The sequence below is a fragment of the Hippopotamus amphibius genome, chromosome X (genome assembly GCF_030028045.1).
Source record: "Hippopotamus amphibius kiboko isolate mHipAmp2 chromosome X, mHipAmp2.hap2, whole genome shotgun sequence".
NCBI classification, from domain to species: Eukaryota; Metazoa; Chordata; class Mammalia; order Artiodactyla; family Hippopotamidae; genus Hippopotamus; species Hippopotamus amphibius.
In genome coordinates this window covers 38,866,821-38,886,005 of record NC_080203.1, presented here as the reverse complement: position 1 = coordinate 38,886,005, position 19,185 = coordinate 38,866,821, and the positions used below count along the sequence as shown (strand labels likewise).

The 19,185-nt window shown below is 38.1% G+C and overlaps 1 protein-coding gene across 9 annotated transcripts in view; it reads left to right on the top strand.

Moving 5' to 3' along the window:
* PAK3 (p21 (RAC1) activated kinase 3) overlaps positions 1 to 19,185 on the top strand; it is a 257,512-nt gene that overhangs the window by 199,189 nt on the left and 39,138 nt on the right. For all 9 annotated transcript variants that reach the window (XM_057717981.1, XM_057717976.1, XM_057717975.1 and 6 more), the window contains 3 exons: positions 1,440 to 1,571; positions 2,812 to 2,977; positions 11,057 to 11,120. In XM_057717981.1, coding sequence (XP_057573964.1) covers positions 1,440 to 1,571; positions 2,812 to 2,977; positions 11,057 to 11,120 — 362 coding nt within the window. The remainder of the gene's footprint in view (positions 1 to 1,439; positions 1,572 to 2,811; positions 2,978 to 11,056; positions 11,121 to 19,185) is intronic.

Genomic DNA, 19,185 nt, shown 5'->3' with positions numbered 1-19,185 from the left:
TAGGTTTATACATGATTATAGAAAAGCCACAGTGAATTTAAATCACAGACTGAGGTCCTTCAATATAATAGTCTATTAGTAGGCTGTCTGTATCTGCCTCAGAAACTTTGTCCTCGAGGAATGAAAATTCTTTTTAGGCTTAGCCTGAGCCAGTGTTCTCAAAGGCATAAACAAAAAATAAATACACACACACACGCACACCCCAAAACAATCAAAAACCATCTATAATAGTGCTGTCCAACAGAAATGTAACAAAAGCCATATATGTAATTTTAAATTTTCTGATTTTCATTTTAAAAAGTAAAAAATAGGTGAAATTAATTTTAATAATCTATTTTATTTAACCAAACACATTAAAAATATTTTTATTTCAACACACACTCAATATAAAAAGCATTAAAGAAATATTTTTTTTTCATATTATATATTCAACATCTGGTAGGTACTTTTCACTTACACCTTACATCTCAATTCAGACTAGCCACATTTTAAGTGTTGAATGGCTATCATATCATAGTTCAGTGATTTTTAAACTTGAGCATGCATCAGGATCACCTGGAAGGCTTGTTATAGCACAGATTGCTGGGTCCCACTCCCAGAATTTCTGATTCATAGGCCTGGATGGAGTTCAAGAATTTGCATTTCTAACGAGTTCCTTGATGATGCTAATGATGCTGACCTGGGGACCACACTTTGAGAACCATGGCCATAGTTATTTCAGAATCCACCTTTGGTACCATTTTACCACTGTATTAACATTAATGATCAAGAACCAACCCTACATACTGTGGTTGCTGTCATTATTTTTGGTGTTATTGCAATTTTTAACATTGCAAATCACCATTTACCTGTTGGTTGAGATTAAATACTTATTTATGTAGATAAGTATTCCTTAAATCTTCATGTCCGTTATTCTCTGAGTGCTTCTTTCCAGGAGGCTGAACAGGAAGGAAACATTTATGGGCTTGCTTGTATTTAGTGAGTATTTGCAGAGCTGTATTTATGCCATATCTATATGCATGCTCTGATCTTTAGGCACAAAATAGCCCTTTTCTGGTTGACAAACTGTCCATCCACACATTGACAATCTGCCTGCTACAAATTCAAGGCTTTAATAGCAATTAATTTGATTTTTAAAATATATTCATTGATTTCAAAAACATTGAACTTGAAAATGTTAAATGAACAGCTCCCTGTTTTTGAGCTCAGTGGAAAGCAAAAGGTATTTTTGAAATTTCATGGTGCTTAAATCCTGACCTGAATTTATCTCTGAATGTGGGCAGGTCCTGGCCACCAAATTGTACATGGTTCTGCTCATTTGTAAAATATAAAGTTCCTTCCTATCCGTAATGCTTAAATATTTTATCTCCCTTTTCTCATTTCTGAAGAAAAAAAATGAGGAGTTAATACCTGGTCTTTAAACTTGTTTTTATCATAAGAGTACAAAAACGGCGTCAGAGCCTCCTTTGGCTCCTCCTGTGTCTGAAGAAGAAGATGAAGAGGAGGAAGAAGAAGAAGATGACAATGAGCCCCCTCCAGTCATCGCACCAAGACCAGAGCATACAAAATCAGTAAGTCCCAAATGACTATTTCCAAATGATTCAACAGATGTCCTTTGGAACAGTCCTAGAGTCAGAATCTAGTTAATCACCTAGTATCTATTGAGCATCTATGGTCCCAGAACTAGAGTATAAGATACAAATTTGGTTGGGGTTGCTGTTTGAGGATACAGATTAGCACATGACAATTAGAGAATAGTACCAAACAATATACAACTAAGTGCTAAATTTTAAAACTGCTGCAGAAGTTAAGATAGAGAACGAAAGCCACGGGAATCTGGTAGGAAGAATTGCATAAGCAGAGGTACCAAGCACAATTAGCACAGCATCTTTGGGGGCCTCAAAAGACTAGCTCCTGAGAGCTTTCAAGTGCAGTATACTTGAAGCAACTTAAAGTTCTTTTTCGATAGAAATCACTTGTATTTAAAAACTCATTAAATGTTGAGGGGCAGGGTGGAGGGAGGAATGAATAGGTGGAGCGCAGAAGACTTTTAGGGCAAAGAGAATACTCTGTATGGTACCATAGTGATGGATGCATGTCATTATACATTCATCGAAACCCATAGAATGTATGGCATTAAGAGTGAACTGATGTATTGAAAGTGATGAAAAATAGGGTACTTGAATATCATAGTCCTATTGGTCCACTCTGTGTGTAGCCAAAAATACAATAGCCCAGCTCTACCTTCATTATAGTTTGCTCCTCTAGTACATCCTACTTTTTGACTTCTGTAGGTAAATATAGTTTGGTAAATATCTCAAGAGAAATTGATGGCCCTGGAGGCTGCCATCCCATATACAAGATGCTGGGAGACAGAAAAGGTGTTTCTGGAAAGAAAGACTCAAAGGGGAAGGTCAAACATAAATTTTGAGAATTAGAAGAGAGATATCAGGTATAATCAGACCCTAAAACTTTAGGAAGCTGACAAGTACCTAAGGTCTTACAACAATTTAGTTATAGAATTTCACTAATATCTGTATCACCCTTACCCAATTAGTGATTTTGGATTCAAGGAACATTGAATTTATTTATGATCTACAAAAATTGATACTTCTGGAGTCGTAATTGTAAAGGATACATCTAATAATTATGAAAGTACATGAAAATAAATCATTGTGTGTATGTGTTTAAAAAAAAGAGTGAACCATATGTAAACTATGGACTTTGGGTGATTCTGATGTGTCAATGGAGGTTCATCAACTGTAGCCTTATTTTGGGCTTTAATTTATAACAACATTTTTTGTCTTTAAGATCTACACTCGTTCTGTGGTTGAATCCATTGCTTCACCAGCAGCACCAAATAAAGAGGTCACACCACCTTCTGCTGAGAACGCCAATTCCAGTACTTTGTATAGAAACACAGATCGGCAAAGGAAAAAATCCAAGATGACAGATGAGGAGATCCTAGAGAAGCTAAGTGAGTTTTTTTTTTTGCCATCATTAGTTTCTGCATGAGAGGATTTCTCCACCTAGAGTGGGAATTGAACTTTTGCTCCCTGATGTCACAAAATGAAAAGTTTGAGACTCACTGTGTATTCCAGATCATGCCCTCCCTCATATTCCTAATTGCACAGAAACCAAATATTTTCACTTGAAAAAAATCAATAATCGTGAAAACTTCACTAAATGAATTAAGTAGTAAGTTTTATTTTAAGATTATACCCCCAAAAGGGATCAAGCAGTCTGATGAAAAATATGATCATTCCCCATGGAATCAATCATGATACATAATTCAACCTCAGAACCCAACACAGCCGATCAGAATGGGTGGCCACAACAAAATAGCCTTTTCTCTTAATTTAGGAACATTGCAATGTGGACAGAGAGACAAATGCTCACAGCCTCCTTCCCATAGTGTCATTAGTGTACAGACTTGCTCCATTTTACGAAACACTCCTCTCCCAGTTAGTTTTCTGGCTCAAAGAGATTTAAAAAAAAAATTCTCTGTTGAAAAGAGTCAAGGTTCTGTGAAGCATATTCATTAAACTCATACTACAACAGCACCTAACAAATTGCTATCTGCAGCTCCTCCCCGCAATCTGAGTAACTCCTACCCATCCTTCAAACCTCAGCTCCAAAGATTCCTCTTCAGGAAAGCACTCCTTGTCTCTCTTAGTCAGAGTTAGTGGACATTCTTTTTACTGCCTTTAATGCAGCAAATATCACAATGTACTTGTCTGTCTCCTTCACTAGACTGGGAGCTCTTTAAAGACAGAGATTGGGTCTTCTTTTCCCATACATCCAGCTCTAATAAAGTGCCTGGTGCATAAAGGCACCTAACGGATGGTTGTTGATTGAATGGGTGAAAAAATGAGCAAACATATGCATCTTTACTGGGTTCCTGCTTATCTGTTCTATGCCAGAGTCTTTGGAGGAAACCATAGAAAAACAATTTCCTGAAGTTAAGAAACTTACAATTTTATTTGGAAGATAAGGTTTAATAGTGTGATACAATTAGAGAATAGGAGGCCATCTTGTTCCATGCAACTGTTTATCTAAAAGAACTCAGGAAAGGAAGAGAGAAGTGAAGGCTATAGGCCGCAGGAAGACTCTGCAGAGATGGTCATAGGGCCATTTTGCCCTCCAAGGGACCTTTGACAATGTCTGGAGACATGTGTTTTTCACAGCACAGGGAATGCCACTGGCATCTAATGGATAGAGGCTAAGAATGCTTATAAACACTCTATAATGCAAAGGATAGCCTCCTTCCTTTCCCCTCTGCAGCAAAGAATTATTCAGCCCCAAATGTCAACACTGCTGATGTTGAGACAGTCTGAGACAGAGGTATTTGGTAAGGTAAAGGTTTGGGTTGCAGTTGTCAGTGAGCGCTCAGAACTGGAATTGAGGGACTTTAGCCAACTGACATTACTGTACGTGATTAAATATGCCTCTAGTGCTAATACCAACTATTTCCTTAATAACAACAGGAATAACTCCCATTTATTAGGTGCCTTCTCTGCTGGCCACTTTACATACATTATCAAGTTTAATTTTCACAGTAATCCCTTGTGTTAGATTTTCATAGCCTCATTTTACAATAAGCTCAAGTGACCAGAACACCACACTAATGAGTGGCAGAGCCAGAGTTGGAATTCACATCTGTTTGCCTTCGAAGCTTATGCTGTTTCCATTACCCAGTTTGCTTCTGCATATGCCAACTGTCTATTTGTGTAAAAGGGAAGGAATAAAGGAAAGAATTGCCTGGATTATTTCAGTTCAAATATTCAGACAATTGCCTCAGTTTTTTTTCCTTTATTTTACATGACCTGTGAGATTATATCAGATTTTAAAAATTCAACAGCCTCATTTTAGTAAAAATGATTATTTGATAACTGTTTCAAATCTCAATAGATTTATTATAATGAAAATACATTTATAGCTTTCTTAAGTTCACTGACGGAGAAACAAGCATTATTTCGAGGTGGGGGGGGAGCAAGGTCTTTTTTTGCTTGCAAACTGTAATAGTTCCGGAGCTGTGGTTTTTATAATTTGTTGCTTATTGTGGCGTACACTAAGCAACAGGATGAAGAGGGAAACGCTACGTTTGGTTACATTTTTAATTAAGAATTAAGTCAGTTTTTTTCTCTATTGGATAATGCTTGGGCCTAGAGAGAATCTTTTTCCCTCCAACCCTGGGCCACCTGCAACTCTCAACCCTACCTTATGCTTACAGATGTCATCAGGGAACACCTGCTGAGAAATGGAGGCGTGTTTTTCACGAAGCAAATCCAGGCTGAACTTTATTGCAAAGTCTGCAAAGTCAGTCTTTCCTGCTTCCTTTTCACCATCACCCTCTCTAGGCCCTCTCTCTGCCACTTACTCACTTATATAACCTTAGGCAAGTTATTTAACCCCTCCGAAACTTGGGTTCTTATTGGCCAAATGGGGATGAGAATCATGACTACATTTTAGGACTCTGTCTATAGGATGGATTTTATGTAGCCCAGCCTATGGCTAAGAGGACAAGTATTGGAGTCAGAAAGGCCCAGATTCAAGTCACAAGCCCATTGCTCCCAGCTGTGAAACTTTAGACAAGTTATTTTAAGTTTTATGGACCTCTTTTTCCTCCTTAAGAAAAATGAGGATAATAATAGTACCAACCTTATAGCATTCTGATAATTCAATGAGAATAATGTATGTAAAAACTTCCAGCAACAGTACTTGGTACACAGCAGGTGCTCAATAAATGGTAGTTACTATTTTATTACATGAGGATAAAGCCTTAATAAGATAATACAATAGGAGAGACTTTGACGTGAATCATAACTGAGTCATAGACCCAGACTAGCTGTGTGTCCTTAGACAAGTCACTCAACTCCTCTAAAATTTAGTTCCTTCATCTGAAAAATGGAGATGATAGTACTGATATAAGGGGGGGTTTTGTGAGGACCAAATGAGGTAAAGTATGTAAGACACCCAGCACAAGAAAGAGTTGCTTAGAATTATTATGCTGTTTTTTCCACAATGAGAGCAACCATATTTTCCAATACAAAAAATTGGGGCATAGTATCTTCAGGCGGACAGAATGTTTGAAACCAGCAATAATCCCAGATGTATGGTCCCTGGACGGAAATCACTGAGGAGGACCTTGGCATCCAGGCTCCTGCTGGAGCTTGGGGAAGGCGTCAAGGAGCCTGTGCTAAGAGGCAAAGGAGAGGGAAAAGGGAAACAGGGAGGTAGAGGAATGGCCTACAGCCCACCCCAGAGTGGACCCAACCATAAGTGTGGGGAAGAGGGAAGGACGGCCTCACTTTCAGTCTCGGGATCTGATTACTATCAGTGGGCAGCCCAGACCACAGAGCTGTCAGGCTATTCTTCCACACAGATACTGACTGTGGGGGCCAGACCATGGGATCATTCATGGCTGAAATGAACAGATCATCTTTCAGTTTTACACAGACAGATAGCCTGGGTCTGCCTTATTCATTGTGGTCTGGTCTCAGTCTGTTGGAAAATAAAGAAACCCCTATATTTTAGTGACATTTTTCAAAAGGCGCTGACTATCAGCAAAATTGTGCAATGTGGGAAATTGGTCTTCGGCCTCCCTCTTCCAGGCCCCACAATCACGTCCTCCTCCCGTCCCTCCCCTCCCCCAGCATTCTGCACTCAAAACTCTTTCTCCTAATTCCCCCTCAGGAGAACTAATATTAGTTTAGAGAGTTCTTTTGCTTCTCCTCAGAAATCAAAACCGTCGTTATGCCAAAGAGAGACTCTTTTAATGGTTGGAGTTCAACTTCGTGTATTTGAGATGTAAGAGAGTACACTGACGGGCTCTTCTGTCCCTGAAACCACATCACGAGCCCTATTTTCAAATATTAGTATTTAGTGATTTCTTAAATCCTTGTACTTTAAAGTGAACAGTTTGTTTCTCATTTAGGGAACTGCTCTGGCTGGAAGTTGTCCTGGCACTGCTGTCATTTTTTTCCTTTTGATTTTGACTTGCTGATTTTTGTCACTTTATGCCTATTGTGTCCGTGTTTTTTTTTTTTTCCTTTCTTTAGTATAATTTATGAACGCAAATCATAATGGCTCTGATGAAAGAGGTCACTGTAAAAGCTTGTTTTGTAATTCGGAATTGTACACAAGGCCTCCTGTTCACCTGCTTAGCATCAGTAGATGGCAGTACGCACTCTCCCGTGACCGGTAATGGGCGTGGGGATGCCGTTGTATTCGAATAGCAGTTAAATTCAGAAGCAGGAGCTCATCAAAATGGTTGTCTTTTGGTAATCCTCATAAAAGGATTTAGTCCCAGTTGTTGTTGTTGTTTTATCCCGCATGCCGTGGAAATAAAAGTTGAATAATTTCCTACCATAAAACCTCATTAACTAAAGCCTGCCAATTGAAATAGGTCATAATTGAGAAAGTGGCTTGGGCTGAAGCTTATTTGCTTTTGTTCAGTCCACGGAAAAGAGTTTGCTCAGCAACTTAATAGTATAACTTTCTTAGAAGACTTCGCTTAATAAAACAATGGTTTCAAGTGACTTTCAAATCATCATTTCATTAAAAAAAATGTTTAAGTTCCAGGTCCTTACCCATTAATAGCTGGCTTGAATGAGGGTAGTTCTCAGTGATGTGGAAATCTGTAAGGCAATTTGAAAAATGAAATAGCAATTCAGAAATCATTCAATTGGTGGTATTCTATAGATATAACTCGAGTAAAATACATTCTCTAACCCCTGTCTTAAAGTACGGGGCATTTACTAAATGAAATTCCTAATTTTATTTGTTTAATTCAACAGACATTTATTGAGTAACCAATATATTTCACATGCAGCATTATATGAGGAAGCGTTGAGGATGCAGAGATGAGTAAGACATGGCTCCTGTCCTTACAACACAGTCTATAAGGGCATGTCAAATACGTCGATATAGATAGAGAGAGATGGTGTATTCAGTACAGAGAAGAGCAAGAGCAAAAGCAAGAAAAAAGCAAAAGAAGATGCAGAAAGAGAGAGAGAAGGTATAATAGCAGTACAGAGTAACTTTATTCCAAAAAAATCAGGGAAGGCTTCCTAGAGGAGGCATAATTGAAGCTGAGTTGAAGCATGAATAAGAAGTTGCCAGGAAGAAAACTTAAGAAGGACATTCCAGGCAGAGAATAGCACGTAAAGAAAGTATAAAGGCATATGCTTTGGAACATTAACTTATTCAGTGCCACTTGACTGTATCAATAGAGTTAGTGGTGGATGTGGAGACTGGAGATTTAAGAGAGGGAGCCAAACCACTAAGCAGGATCTGATCTTGAGTTACAATTCGTTTGTTATGGTGAGAACATAAGGTTCTAGTGGGGAAGTGGGAAAGATGAGATGGGGAATGAAGTAAGAGCCAGATATGAAGAACCTTGCATTCCATGCCAAGGAGTTTGAGCTTTACCCTGTAGGTGTTCAGGAAGCATCCAGGACCCCTGAACCAGAGAATCACATGATCAGGTCTGCACTTAGAGCATCCTGACAGAGATGTGGAGCCTGGACTCAAGTGGGCAGAGGCTGGAAATTGTGAGTCTAGTTAGGAGGCTGTTGGAATAGCCCAAACAAACAAAACAAAAATGATGAGGGCTCAACTAGAGCAGTAGTAATGAGGAAAGAACAGATTCAAAAGGTACCTAGGAGGTAAACATATATAGGCCCAGGACTCAGTGGACAACTACATGTGGGGAGTGAAGGTAAGGGATAAGTCAAAGCGACACCCAGATCTATGACTCAGGCTACTGAGTAGACGGATGGTAGTACCATCGACTGAGATTGGGAATACAAGAGGAAAAGAATTATAATATAATGACACATTTTGTGAGTCTTATTTAACCTAACTGAAACATGGACTTCTCTTAAAAAAAAACAAACAATACTAACGGCAAACCTAACAACCATGGATGAACCATCCATGAATGAAACATTTAATTTATTATTTTTTCCAGGTATACTCTCTACTGGTAGGTCTGAGTTAAGTTGTTCACTAGCCCAGAAAATAGATCATGTCTAAATTAGCATGAAGTATTGTCCGCAGCACACAGTTTGGCTCTTAAAGACATATTTTCTCGTTCACATTCATTTAGTCAGCAAATTCAGTGGCAGCCACTGTTCTGGGGGCACTGAAGCTACAGGGATGAAAAGACAAGCTTCCTGCCCTCAAAAGGAAGCATGTAAGTCTCATTAGAAGGACCAGAGAAGAATTCACAAAGGATGACTTAATATTATACTTAATGATATATAGGAATTCATGGGTTTGATAGGAAAGGGAAAGGGGGAGCATGTCCAAAGACCAAAGCCTTGGATAGTGATGGTGTTGCTAGGGTATAAAGTAGGAGGGATGGAGAGGAGAGGAATAATATGAGATTAGACTGGTTAGTCAGGAGCTAGATGCTGCTGGGTGGTAAAGGGCCTTCTATGCCAGACTAAGAAATTATTGAACTTGATCCTGTAGTAAGGAGGAACTTTTGAGGATTTATGGATAAAGGAGTGAAATCACTCTGAAGGAGGCTGACCTCACATCTCAGTTTACCCAAGACAGTCTTGGTTTATGAATTACACGGTTACGCTATTCCAGAGGCATTGTAGAAAAGGAATTAGAGAAGGCAGAGTTTAGAGATAGGTAATGACTAGCACAATTGTTTGAACAAGAGATCTTGAGGACCTGAACAATGCCAGTGGCCGTGGGCATGAAGAGGAGGGAATGGATAAGAGTGACAGGAGATAGACTCCACAGACCTTCTCTTGATCAGTACACGTGTATAGATCTTATTATACTAACTGACTCTACACTTCTTTGAATAGGGCTATGTTACTAAGATATAAGTTAAAGGTAATGATACTGGTTTGCTTCCGTAAAGAAAGGGAGGGCCAGAAGTATCCAAATAAATGATTCCCTTCAAAGTAGTCCACTTGAGAATGTATTCCCATGATGCTGCTGTGTCACTTCCTTTAGATTTATTCTGAGTAGTGGCAAGTATTGATCCTCTGAGTAGTGGATTTCATATTTTGAAATTGCAAAACCAATATTTTTTCCCAGAGCCAAACATGATAAATGAATGGTTTTCTCATGTGGCTCGTAAACTTACTCCACAATGTTTGGAACAACCTAGAAACAAAGTAGATGAGTGGTTGCCCAGAGATGGGTTGGTAAGCAAAGAGGGGATCAAGAGTGACTGCTAACAGGTACAAGATTTCTATTTAGAATGATACAAATGTTCTAAAATCAGATCATGGTAAAATTTAGTAAATTTGCACAACTCTAAAAATGTACTAAAAGCCATTGAATTGTACACTTTAAATGAGTGAACTTTATGGTATGGAAATCATATCTCAGTAAAACTGTTAAAAATGTTTGGAGTGCTAGTAGAGTCCTAGGTTCAGGATGTATGGAGTTTTTTTAAGGATTTTATTTTATTTTATAATCACACAATTTTTATTGAAGCATAGTTGTTTTATGATGTTATATTAGTTTCAGGTGTACAGAGATGTAATTTTTTTTTAAAACAATAAGCCCCATTACCTTATGATTAAACTTTGTTCTCTATTAGAGCCATCACCATCCACCATCGCCCTTAGTGAAGTACTGGGTGCATATTAATTGCTCGAGATATTTGTCCAGTAGAAATGAATGTACTGTAGCACTCAATTTCCCTCCAGTTCAGAGAAGATCATGATTTTATTAAATACTGTGTACAAGTCCTTAGATGTTTTTATCTCCTTATCTACAGTATCCTTTTATGGGAACTTTTTATAAATGTCAGGTTATGATCAGTCCTTCTTGTTTCCTAAACATCATCAATTTCGAGTATAAGCATCTGGGTTATTACTACTAGTTTAATTATTATATTACTGTTTGTTACTTTAATAAAATGTATCATTATCCATATAAATTATAGAAATCACATAAGAATATTGCTCAAATGTTTTGTTTGTCATTGACTCTGGCATCTTAAATTTTAGGATTAAATAGAGGAAAATCAATCAATTTAAATCTCTCTCTCTCTCCCCCCCTCTCTCCCTCCCCTCAGGAAGCATTGTGAGTGTTGGTGACCCAAAGAAAAAATACACAAGATTTGAAAAAATAGGTCAAGGGTAAGTGATTATTATTTGAACTATCAAAAGATGAGTACCAGAGACATATATTAAAATGCAGTAAGAGCTTGAATTTCTGGTAAATTGTGCTTCTCATTTTCTAGGTTATATTCATGTTTTGCATTCTTAATATTGACCTTTCTGGCTGGCAGACTGTTAATTAACCTAAGAACCTCTCCTGCTGGAATCTTCAGTATTGTTAGGTTAACAGTGAATTATTTAGGGATGCTTTCATCCCATAGAGTTAGAGGATTCAAACTTATTCCTCTAGAAAAGCAGTTGAGTTACAGAAACCTCTAAGCTTGTATGAAAACCCCCTTTATCCCTGTCCCCCTCTACATCTGTATGGATGTTATCCTTAAGGTCCTGTTTCATTGTCAAACTGTAAAGTGACAGAGTGATGGTAGGGAAGGTCCTCATTGAATGATCCATAGGTGGGCAAAGTTGACTATCTGAGTAAGGAGGAAATAGATCAATAATCCCTAAATGGGATGGAGTCCGTAATTTTCTTGTAATGTAATTTAATTACATAATTTAATCTTGTAAGAAAAAAGATTCCCAGGTCCCACTGCCAGAGATTTGATTCAGAAGTCTGGAGTGGGGCCCAGTAATCTGAACTTCGGGAAAGTTCCTCAGATAATCCTGACCATCAGCTAGACCTGGAAGCCAGGGGGCTAGACCATTCACCAGACCTAAAGGTGGGAGTCACCAGTTCTACAAGTCAGCTGTAATTAGGCATGTTTCTCAAGCCTCAGCGTGAAACTAAGCAGGAGCGCCTGAGTAGGCAACAGGGTTTGAAATAGGGAAATGTTTTGTTTAAAGAGAAGTGAAGTGTTCTAAAGGGGTATCCTTAAATTGAATATGAGACAAGATATTTAGGTGTACCAACTACATGCCAGGAACCAAGATGGCACCCCAGAGGTCTCCTGAGAGACAAGGGGCTGGGAAGAAAGGATACAACTAATGTGCCTGCAAATTGTGCTCGCCCCTCAGCCAATGGAGTCTGTTTTCAGATAAGGGAATGTAGGATTTCTTCAAGTACCTCACTGCTTTTCCTGGGATTCTTAGGTCCTGGAAATTATATATTGTATAGAAGCTTGACTCTTTTTTTCATGATTTTTTATATTTTCTTTCCCCTCTAGCTTTTGTACTAAAGTTTCTTTTGAAATTGCTAACTTATCTTGGGTAATGAGGGAAAACATTCATTAGACATTTTGGCTAGAGGGTAAGAGGGACACTCTTGGGGATTGTGCCTGGTGGGCATCGAGGTGGGAAGACCCAAAGACAGAGGCAGAAACTCAGGGAGAAATATATGGCCAAGTGTCTTCTTCCAGTGGAAACCATAATGGTGCTGCATTTGAACTTTCTAGGAGGGTAAAATGTATACCTGCTTGTGCTCTTGCTTCTTTCTTTGTTATTTGATATCACTGGTATTCTCACTTGCTCATAAAAAAAGTTTTGTGGTCTCTAGAGGTCCCCTAAAACTTAATAAGTCAAATAGCATATCTGCTCATTGCTCTAGGACAGTGCTGTCCAATAGAACTTTGTGTGATAAGAGACATGTTCTACATCTATACTGTCCTATGTGATAGCCACCAATATGTGGCTGTGGGGCACTTGAAATGTGTCTAGTGCAAATGAAAGACTGTATTTATTTGAATTAATTTATTTGTTCAGCACACACTTATTGAACACCAACCAAATGCCGGGCACTGTGCTAAGTGCGAGAGAAACAAGAGCTTGCTAATGATAGTGTGGGCTCTCAAGGAACTTACAATCTCTAGTGATGAGGCTAAATAGGGTACCTTGGGTGACATGCCTACTCAATTCACCTAAGTGCAGGGCAGGGCTGGCTTCTGTAGCCGTTATCTCCCCCCTGGAGTTTTCCTTTTTAACCTCTAGTGAACTGCTTGTTTTACTTAAGTCAGAAAGCCGTGCCTTCTCAAGGTCATGTACAAATCTCAACTTACTTTTTTTTTTTTTTTTTTTGCCCAAAAGCTTAACACCACAAGGTAGGTTAAAAAAACACAGTATTATGTGCTAAGGGGACTTGGAAGGCAAAAGTTACCTTTTAGATTTTATTTTAATCTAGTTGGATCTTCGATGGCACTAACAATAAGAAATGATACACAATCCATAGAGAAGTACCTTTCCAGATCTTTGCTGTCCAATATGGAGGCCATGTAGCTATTGAGCACCTGAAATGTGGCTCGTCCACATTGAGATATGCTACAAGTATAAAATATGCACCTGATTTCAAAAAGTTACTATGAAATAAACAATGCAAAATATCATAGTATCGTATTAATATGATATTAATATCATATTAATACATTTTATGTTTTATATTAATAAATATCATTAATAAATTTTAGATTTATACATGTTGAAATATTTTACATACATTGTGTTAAATAAAAGATATTATTCAAATTAATTTCACCTTTTGAGCCTTTTAAAATATAGTTCCCCCCAAATTTAAAATACGGCTCACATTATATGTCTAATGGACAACACTGACCTAGTTGTAGGTGTAAATGGGGGCTATTTATTTATTCACAAAGTGTTTTTTTTTTCAGAGCTGTCTTTTGGGGAGTAGAAAATGTGATAACTTTGTTTTGAATGCTCGTTCTCACTTAGACCCAACTGAGCCAAAAATATCATTGAATTTAGAAAAGAAAAAAGTAAGAGATGGTTTCAGATATCTCCCAGATACCAGGTAATGAAGCAAGACTGCTCCAAGAACAAAGATTAGGCCGCCAAGCAACTCCGCATACCAAAGAGATTTCCCTTCCTGCTTGTTATTTATGCTTCTGACCTCTGAAGGTGCAAAAGGAAAGTTCTCTATTTATGCATACCTCTGTCAAGGCTTTATAATCTAAAATGAAAAAAATCAAAGCAGAAATCCTGCTTGCCACTGCGGAAAGGTCTGTTTTATATTCCCAATGAGTTCATCATTTTCAAGAATGATGAAACCAATAGATAGTGCACTCCTAGACCCCATTCAACTTTTAAAGAAGCCCTTAGAGGGTAGGGGGTCTTTTTGATTTACCCTTTTGTCACCTTTAGTGTCTAGCACAGTGCTGTTGTACTTAGGGGATCCCCCCAAAACAATTTTTTTTCACTTTTTTAACATTTTATTTTTATATAAATTAACATTGCTAAAGGTATCTTTTTTATACAAATCTCAAAAGGTGCACCTATGGAAATAAGAATCTGACCCAAGAACATTTGGAGCATACAAGTTGCATGTGTCTAACTGTACTTGTGATGTTCACAGTGACTCGCAAAATGTCAGAGGCCATGAAATACCAACCATTTAAACAACTCTTGTAACTTATAAAGAAACTTTGGGGCTGTGGAGAAAAGATTATTTTAGCTTTCTTTTCCCTTACTTTTTTTTTAAGAACTTTTATTGAGATATAGTTAACAGACAATAAACTGCAAATATTTAGAGTGTGCAATTTGGTATTTTTTTTCTTATTAGTAATGTATATATGGCAATCCCAATCTCCCAGTTCATTCCCCCCCAAATCTCCCCGCTTTCCCCACTTGGTGTCCATATGTTGGTTCTCTACATCTGGGTCTCTATTTCTACCTTGCAAACCGCTTGATTTGTACCATTTTTGTAGGTTCCGCATATATGTGTTAATATACAATATTTGTTTTTCTCTTTCTGACTCACTTCACTCTGTATGACAGTCTCTAGGTCCATCCATGTCTACAAATGTCCCAGTTTCATTCCTTTTTACAGCTGAATAATATTCCATTGTATATATGTACCACATCTTTTTTATCCTTTCATCTGTTGGTGGACATTTAGGTTGCTTCCAAGTCCTGGCTATTGTAAATAGTGCTGCAATGAACATTGGAGTGCATGTGTCTTTTTGAATGATGGTGTTCTCTGGGTATATGCCCAGGAGTGGGATTGCTGGGTCATATGGTAACTCTATTTTTAGTTTTTCAAGGAACCTCCATACTGTTCTCCATACTGGCTGTCTCAACTTACATTCCCACCAGCAGTACAAGAGCATTCCCTTTCCCCAAAACAATTTTGTACAGTTTCAATCAACAGTCAAAGTTCATTTGGCCAAGCTCCAAGATTTACAGAGCCTCCCCTGTCTGCTTCCCCCATCTCTCTCGATCTGTTTTTGCCTCAATAAATATTTGTTGAACTAATGAAAATGTTTGTCTTTCTAGCTCTCCCTTTCCTCTGTCCTCTGTCTTTTCATGAGTATATGCATGTCTATCTTGCTCTTTCTGTCTCTGTCTCTGTCTCTGTTTCTCTTTATTGCAGTGTCTTCAACTGTTTCTCATAATGACTAGATCAGCGTCACCACATCTGATTTTTTTTTCGTTTGGGTATTTGTGTGTGCTGCATGTCTGTCTTTTTCATCCATTTTGGCTTCACCTTCTGCCCATTTTCCCACACACACCCAACCAAAATGGTCATAATATAAAATCAAGATGTACTTACATAGCTTTTTAAGATATAAGCTAGTAACTTAAATCTATTTATTTACTGTAACTCTATCATTTAATTAACTAATTTTGATTTTATTTCATTTTTAGTAGATTTTTGTTTTCTGTTCTTAATTTTTAAAGAGAAGGAGTAAAATATTGATTTATTTCTCTCTAGACCAGAAAAAAACCCACTTAATTTTTCTTTTACGTCAATTGCTCTCAATGGATTTTCCCACGAATGACTAACCCAAGTTAGATAAACTAGTCTCTACTCTCAATACATGGAGTTTTTATTTTCTTTTCATTAAGATTGCGTTTTTTTTCATCCTTGTTAGAATATAATTGCTTTACAATATTGTGTTAGTTTCTGCTGTGCAATATAGTGAATCAGCTATATGTGTACATATATCCCCATATCCCCTCCCTCTTGAGCCTCCGTCCCACCCTCCCTGTCCCAACCCTCTAGGTCATCACAAAGCCTTTTTTAGCTGATCTTGCTATGCTCTGCAGCAGCTTCTCACTAGCTATCTATTTTACATTCGGTAGTATATGTATGTCAATGTTACTCTCTCACTTCGTCCCAGCTTCCCCTTCCCCACCCCATGTCCTCAAGTCCATTCTCTATGTCTGCATCTCTATTCCTGCCCTGCCACTAGGTTCATCAGTACAATTTTTCTAGATTCCATATATATGTTAGCATACAGTATTTGTTTTTCTCTTTCTGATTTATTTCACTCTATATGACCGACTCTAGGTCCATTCACCTCACTACAAATAACTCAGTTTCATTCCTTTTTATGGCTGAGTAATACTCCATCGTGTATATGTGCCACATTTTCTTTATTGATTCATCTGTCGATGGACGTTTAGGTTGCTTCCATGTCCTGGCTATTGTATGCAATGCTGCATTGAACATTGTGATACATGTATCTTTTTGAATTATGGTTTTCTCAGGGTATATGCCCAGCAGTGGGATTGCTGGGTCATATGCTAGTTCTATTTTTAGTTTTTTAAGGACCCTCCATACTGTTCTCCATAATGGCTGTATCAATTTACATTCCCACCAACAGTGCAGGATTACTGGATCATATGGTAGTTCTATTTGTAGATTTTTAAGGAACCTCCAAATTGTTTTCCATAGTGGCTGTACCAACTTACAGTCCCACCAAAGGTGCAGGAGAGTTCCCTTTTCTCCACACCCTCTCCGGCATTTATTGTTCCTAGATTGTTTGATGATGGCCATTCTGACCGGTGTGAGGTGATACTTCATTGTGGTTTTGATTTGCATTTCTGTAATGATTAGTGATGTTGAGCATCTTTTCATGTTTCTGTTGGCCACCTGTATGTCTTCCTTGGAGAAATGTCTATTTAGGTCTTCTGCCCGGTTTTGGGTGGGGTTGTTTGTTTTTTTGATATTGAGGTGCAGGAGCTGCTTGTGTATTTTGGAGATTAATCCTTTGTCAGTTGCTTCATTTACAAATATTTTCTCCCCTTTTGAGGGCTGTCTTTTTGTTATGTTTCTGGTTTCCTTTGCTATGCAAAAGCTTTTAAGTTTCCTGATGGTGACATTCAAACCTATGTCAGTAAGCATTTGGTGCTAGGATTAGCCCCAGTATTCCATTTTTAGCTGCCTGGAGCACAACAACTTACTCTTGGGAGCCAGATTTAAGAGGAACCTCTCCATTAATCACACTCATCTACTTGGAAAATGAAATTTTTCCAGTATGGGTTCCTGCCATCCCAGCATTCAGGCCTGAGGCCAGAGAATTGGGCTCCATCTTCCATAAATCAAATTCAGAATTGCATGTCTAATCATTTGAGGTCATAGCTGCAAGTTGAAGGCTGAAAATGACATTATTTCACCTGGTTTGCTATGAAAAGTGTTCTGTAAGTGGCCACCAAATCTAAATATTTTGAGCAGTAGTATGTAAAGCTTAAATAAACCAGGAAGAAAGAAAAAAGGATCGGTCCCCCCCAAATTATCATTTACTCGACAATATGAGTTTGTCAGAAATATATCTGGTGGAGACTTAAGAATCTTCATTCTCTAGGATAGCTCTGTAAAAGAACTTGTTTAATAAATGAGGTAGGGTGACAGAGCAAAATTAAATATTTATTTTCAGTCAACAGCTATCATCGGCAAACCTGGGTAATTCCTGAATAAGCAGTAGCTATGTAACAGAGAGCTGAATTTACGAACATTGGCAGCTGTCTGAACAGATTTCGTATTAATATATTTGAATTCATTTTAAGGTCTTTCCTTCAATGAGATGCACTGAAAAACAGACCCTTTTTCCCTTTCAGGTTTCTATTTGTTTTCTCTTCAACATTATAACAGAAAAATATTTTTGAGGAAGCAGCTCAGAGGAAATGGTTTGGATCCAGTTTAACAAATAGCGTGTTTCAGCGAACTTTTGTTGAGGGTCTACTACGTGTAATGCAGCGTATTCGTTAAGAACCAGGTTCTGGGAGTCAAGAGTGACCTCAGCGCTCACTAACTCTCTGAACATTTGACAGGGAGAAACAAAATGTTGTACAAAGAAATAAGCAGCTCCGCCTTACTCCCAAAGGCATGTACCTTTCCCCCCATACATTACCCATACAGTCTTCTTCACTGTCGTCTCCCCCACGAATCTCTCTCTGGCTTCCCCAGCCCTAACTCATCTTTTCTGTCTATGTCCTTCTGAATCCTACAGCTTAGATGCACACGGGCATGTCTACACCACTTATATCTTAGCTTGTCTAGACATGTAAAATTGCTTGAAACTTTAAAAACCATGGTGGAATCAAGGGAGGATTTTTAGGAAATTTGAAGAGAAAGACAGAGGCCAGATTCTGCAATCAGAAGGCCATGGGCAAGTTATTTAGTTTCTTTAAGCACCAATTTTCTGTCACGGTAAGCAGAATTCACATACCTCATTAGGTTGTGAGAAATGAATGAGAGAAGGTTTTTAAAGGGCTTTGTACAGTACATGGCACGTACTGAAGGACTCCATAAATGATAGTTATTTTTAGGGGTAAAAGTCACACCCATAGTTACTATTATGTAGAGCAAAATACAGTAAGTATTGCATGTAGTTATAAAGAGCTATGGGGAGAGAGAGGAAGGACAGATCATTTATAGCCAGGGAGGAGATAGGATGAAGCAGTCTTCAAGGAGAGTACGTTTGAATAGTGACTTGAGAAGCTGTGGGATTTAACAAGTGGGAATTATGGGAAGTTTCCATTGAAGAAAACCAAATGAACACTCGCTTCAGACTGTAGGTTTCATTCATTTTGCTATCCCTAGGGCCTGCAATGATGTCTGGCATAGAGTAAATACTCAGCAACTATTGGATGAATGTGTATCGAAAAGAACAGAAGAATTCAATCAAGAGTTTCAATCCCACAGACAGTCAAAGGTGCAGTTTGGCAGGGGAGTTAACAGGAAATAATGCTAGAAAGATCAGTCGGGGCTGTCTTATGAAACAAATTGAGAGATACAAGCAATACTGTGTTTTTTATTTGTTTGTTTGATTTAATTCTTTTAAATAGATAATACTTAGACATGGTGTAACATTCAGAAGGTACAAAGGAGTAGACAGTGAAAAGTAAGCATCCC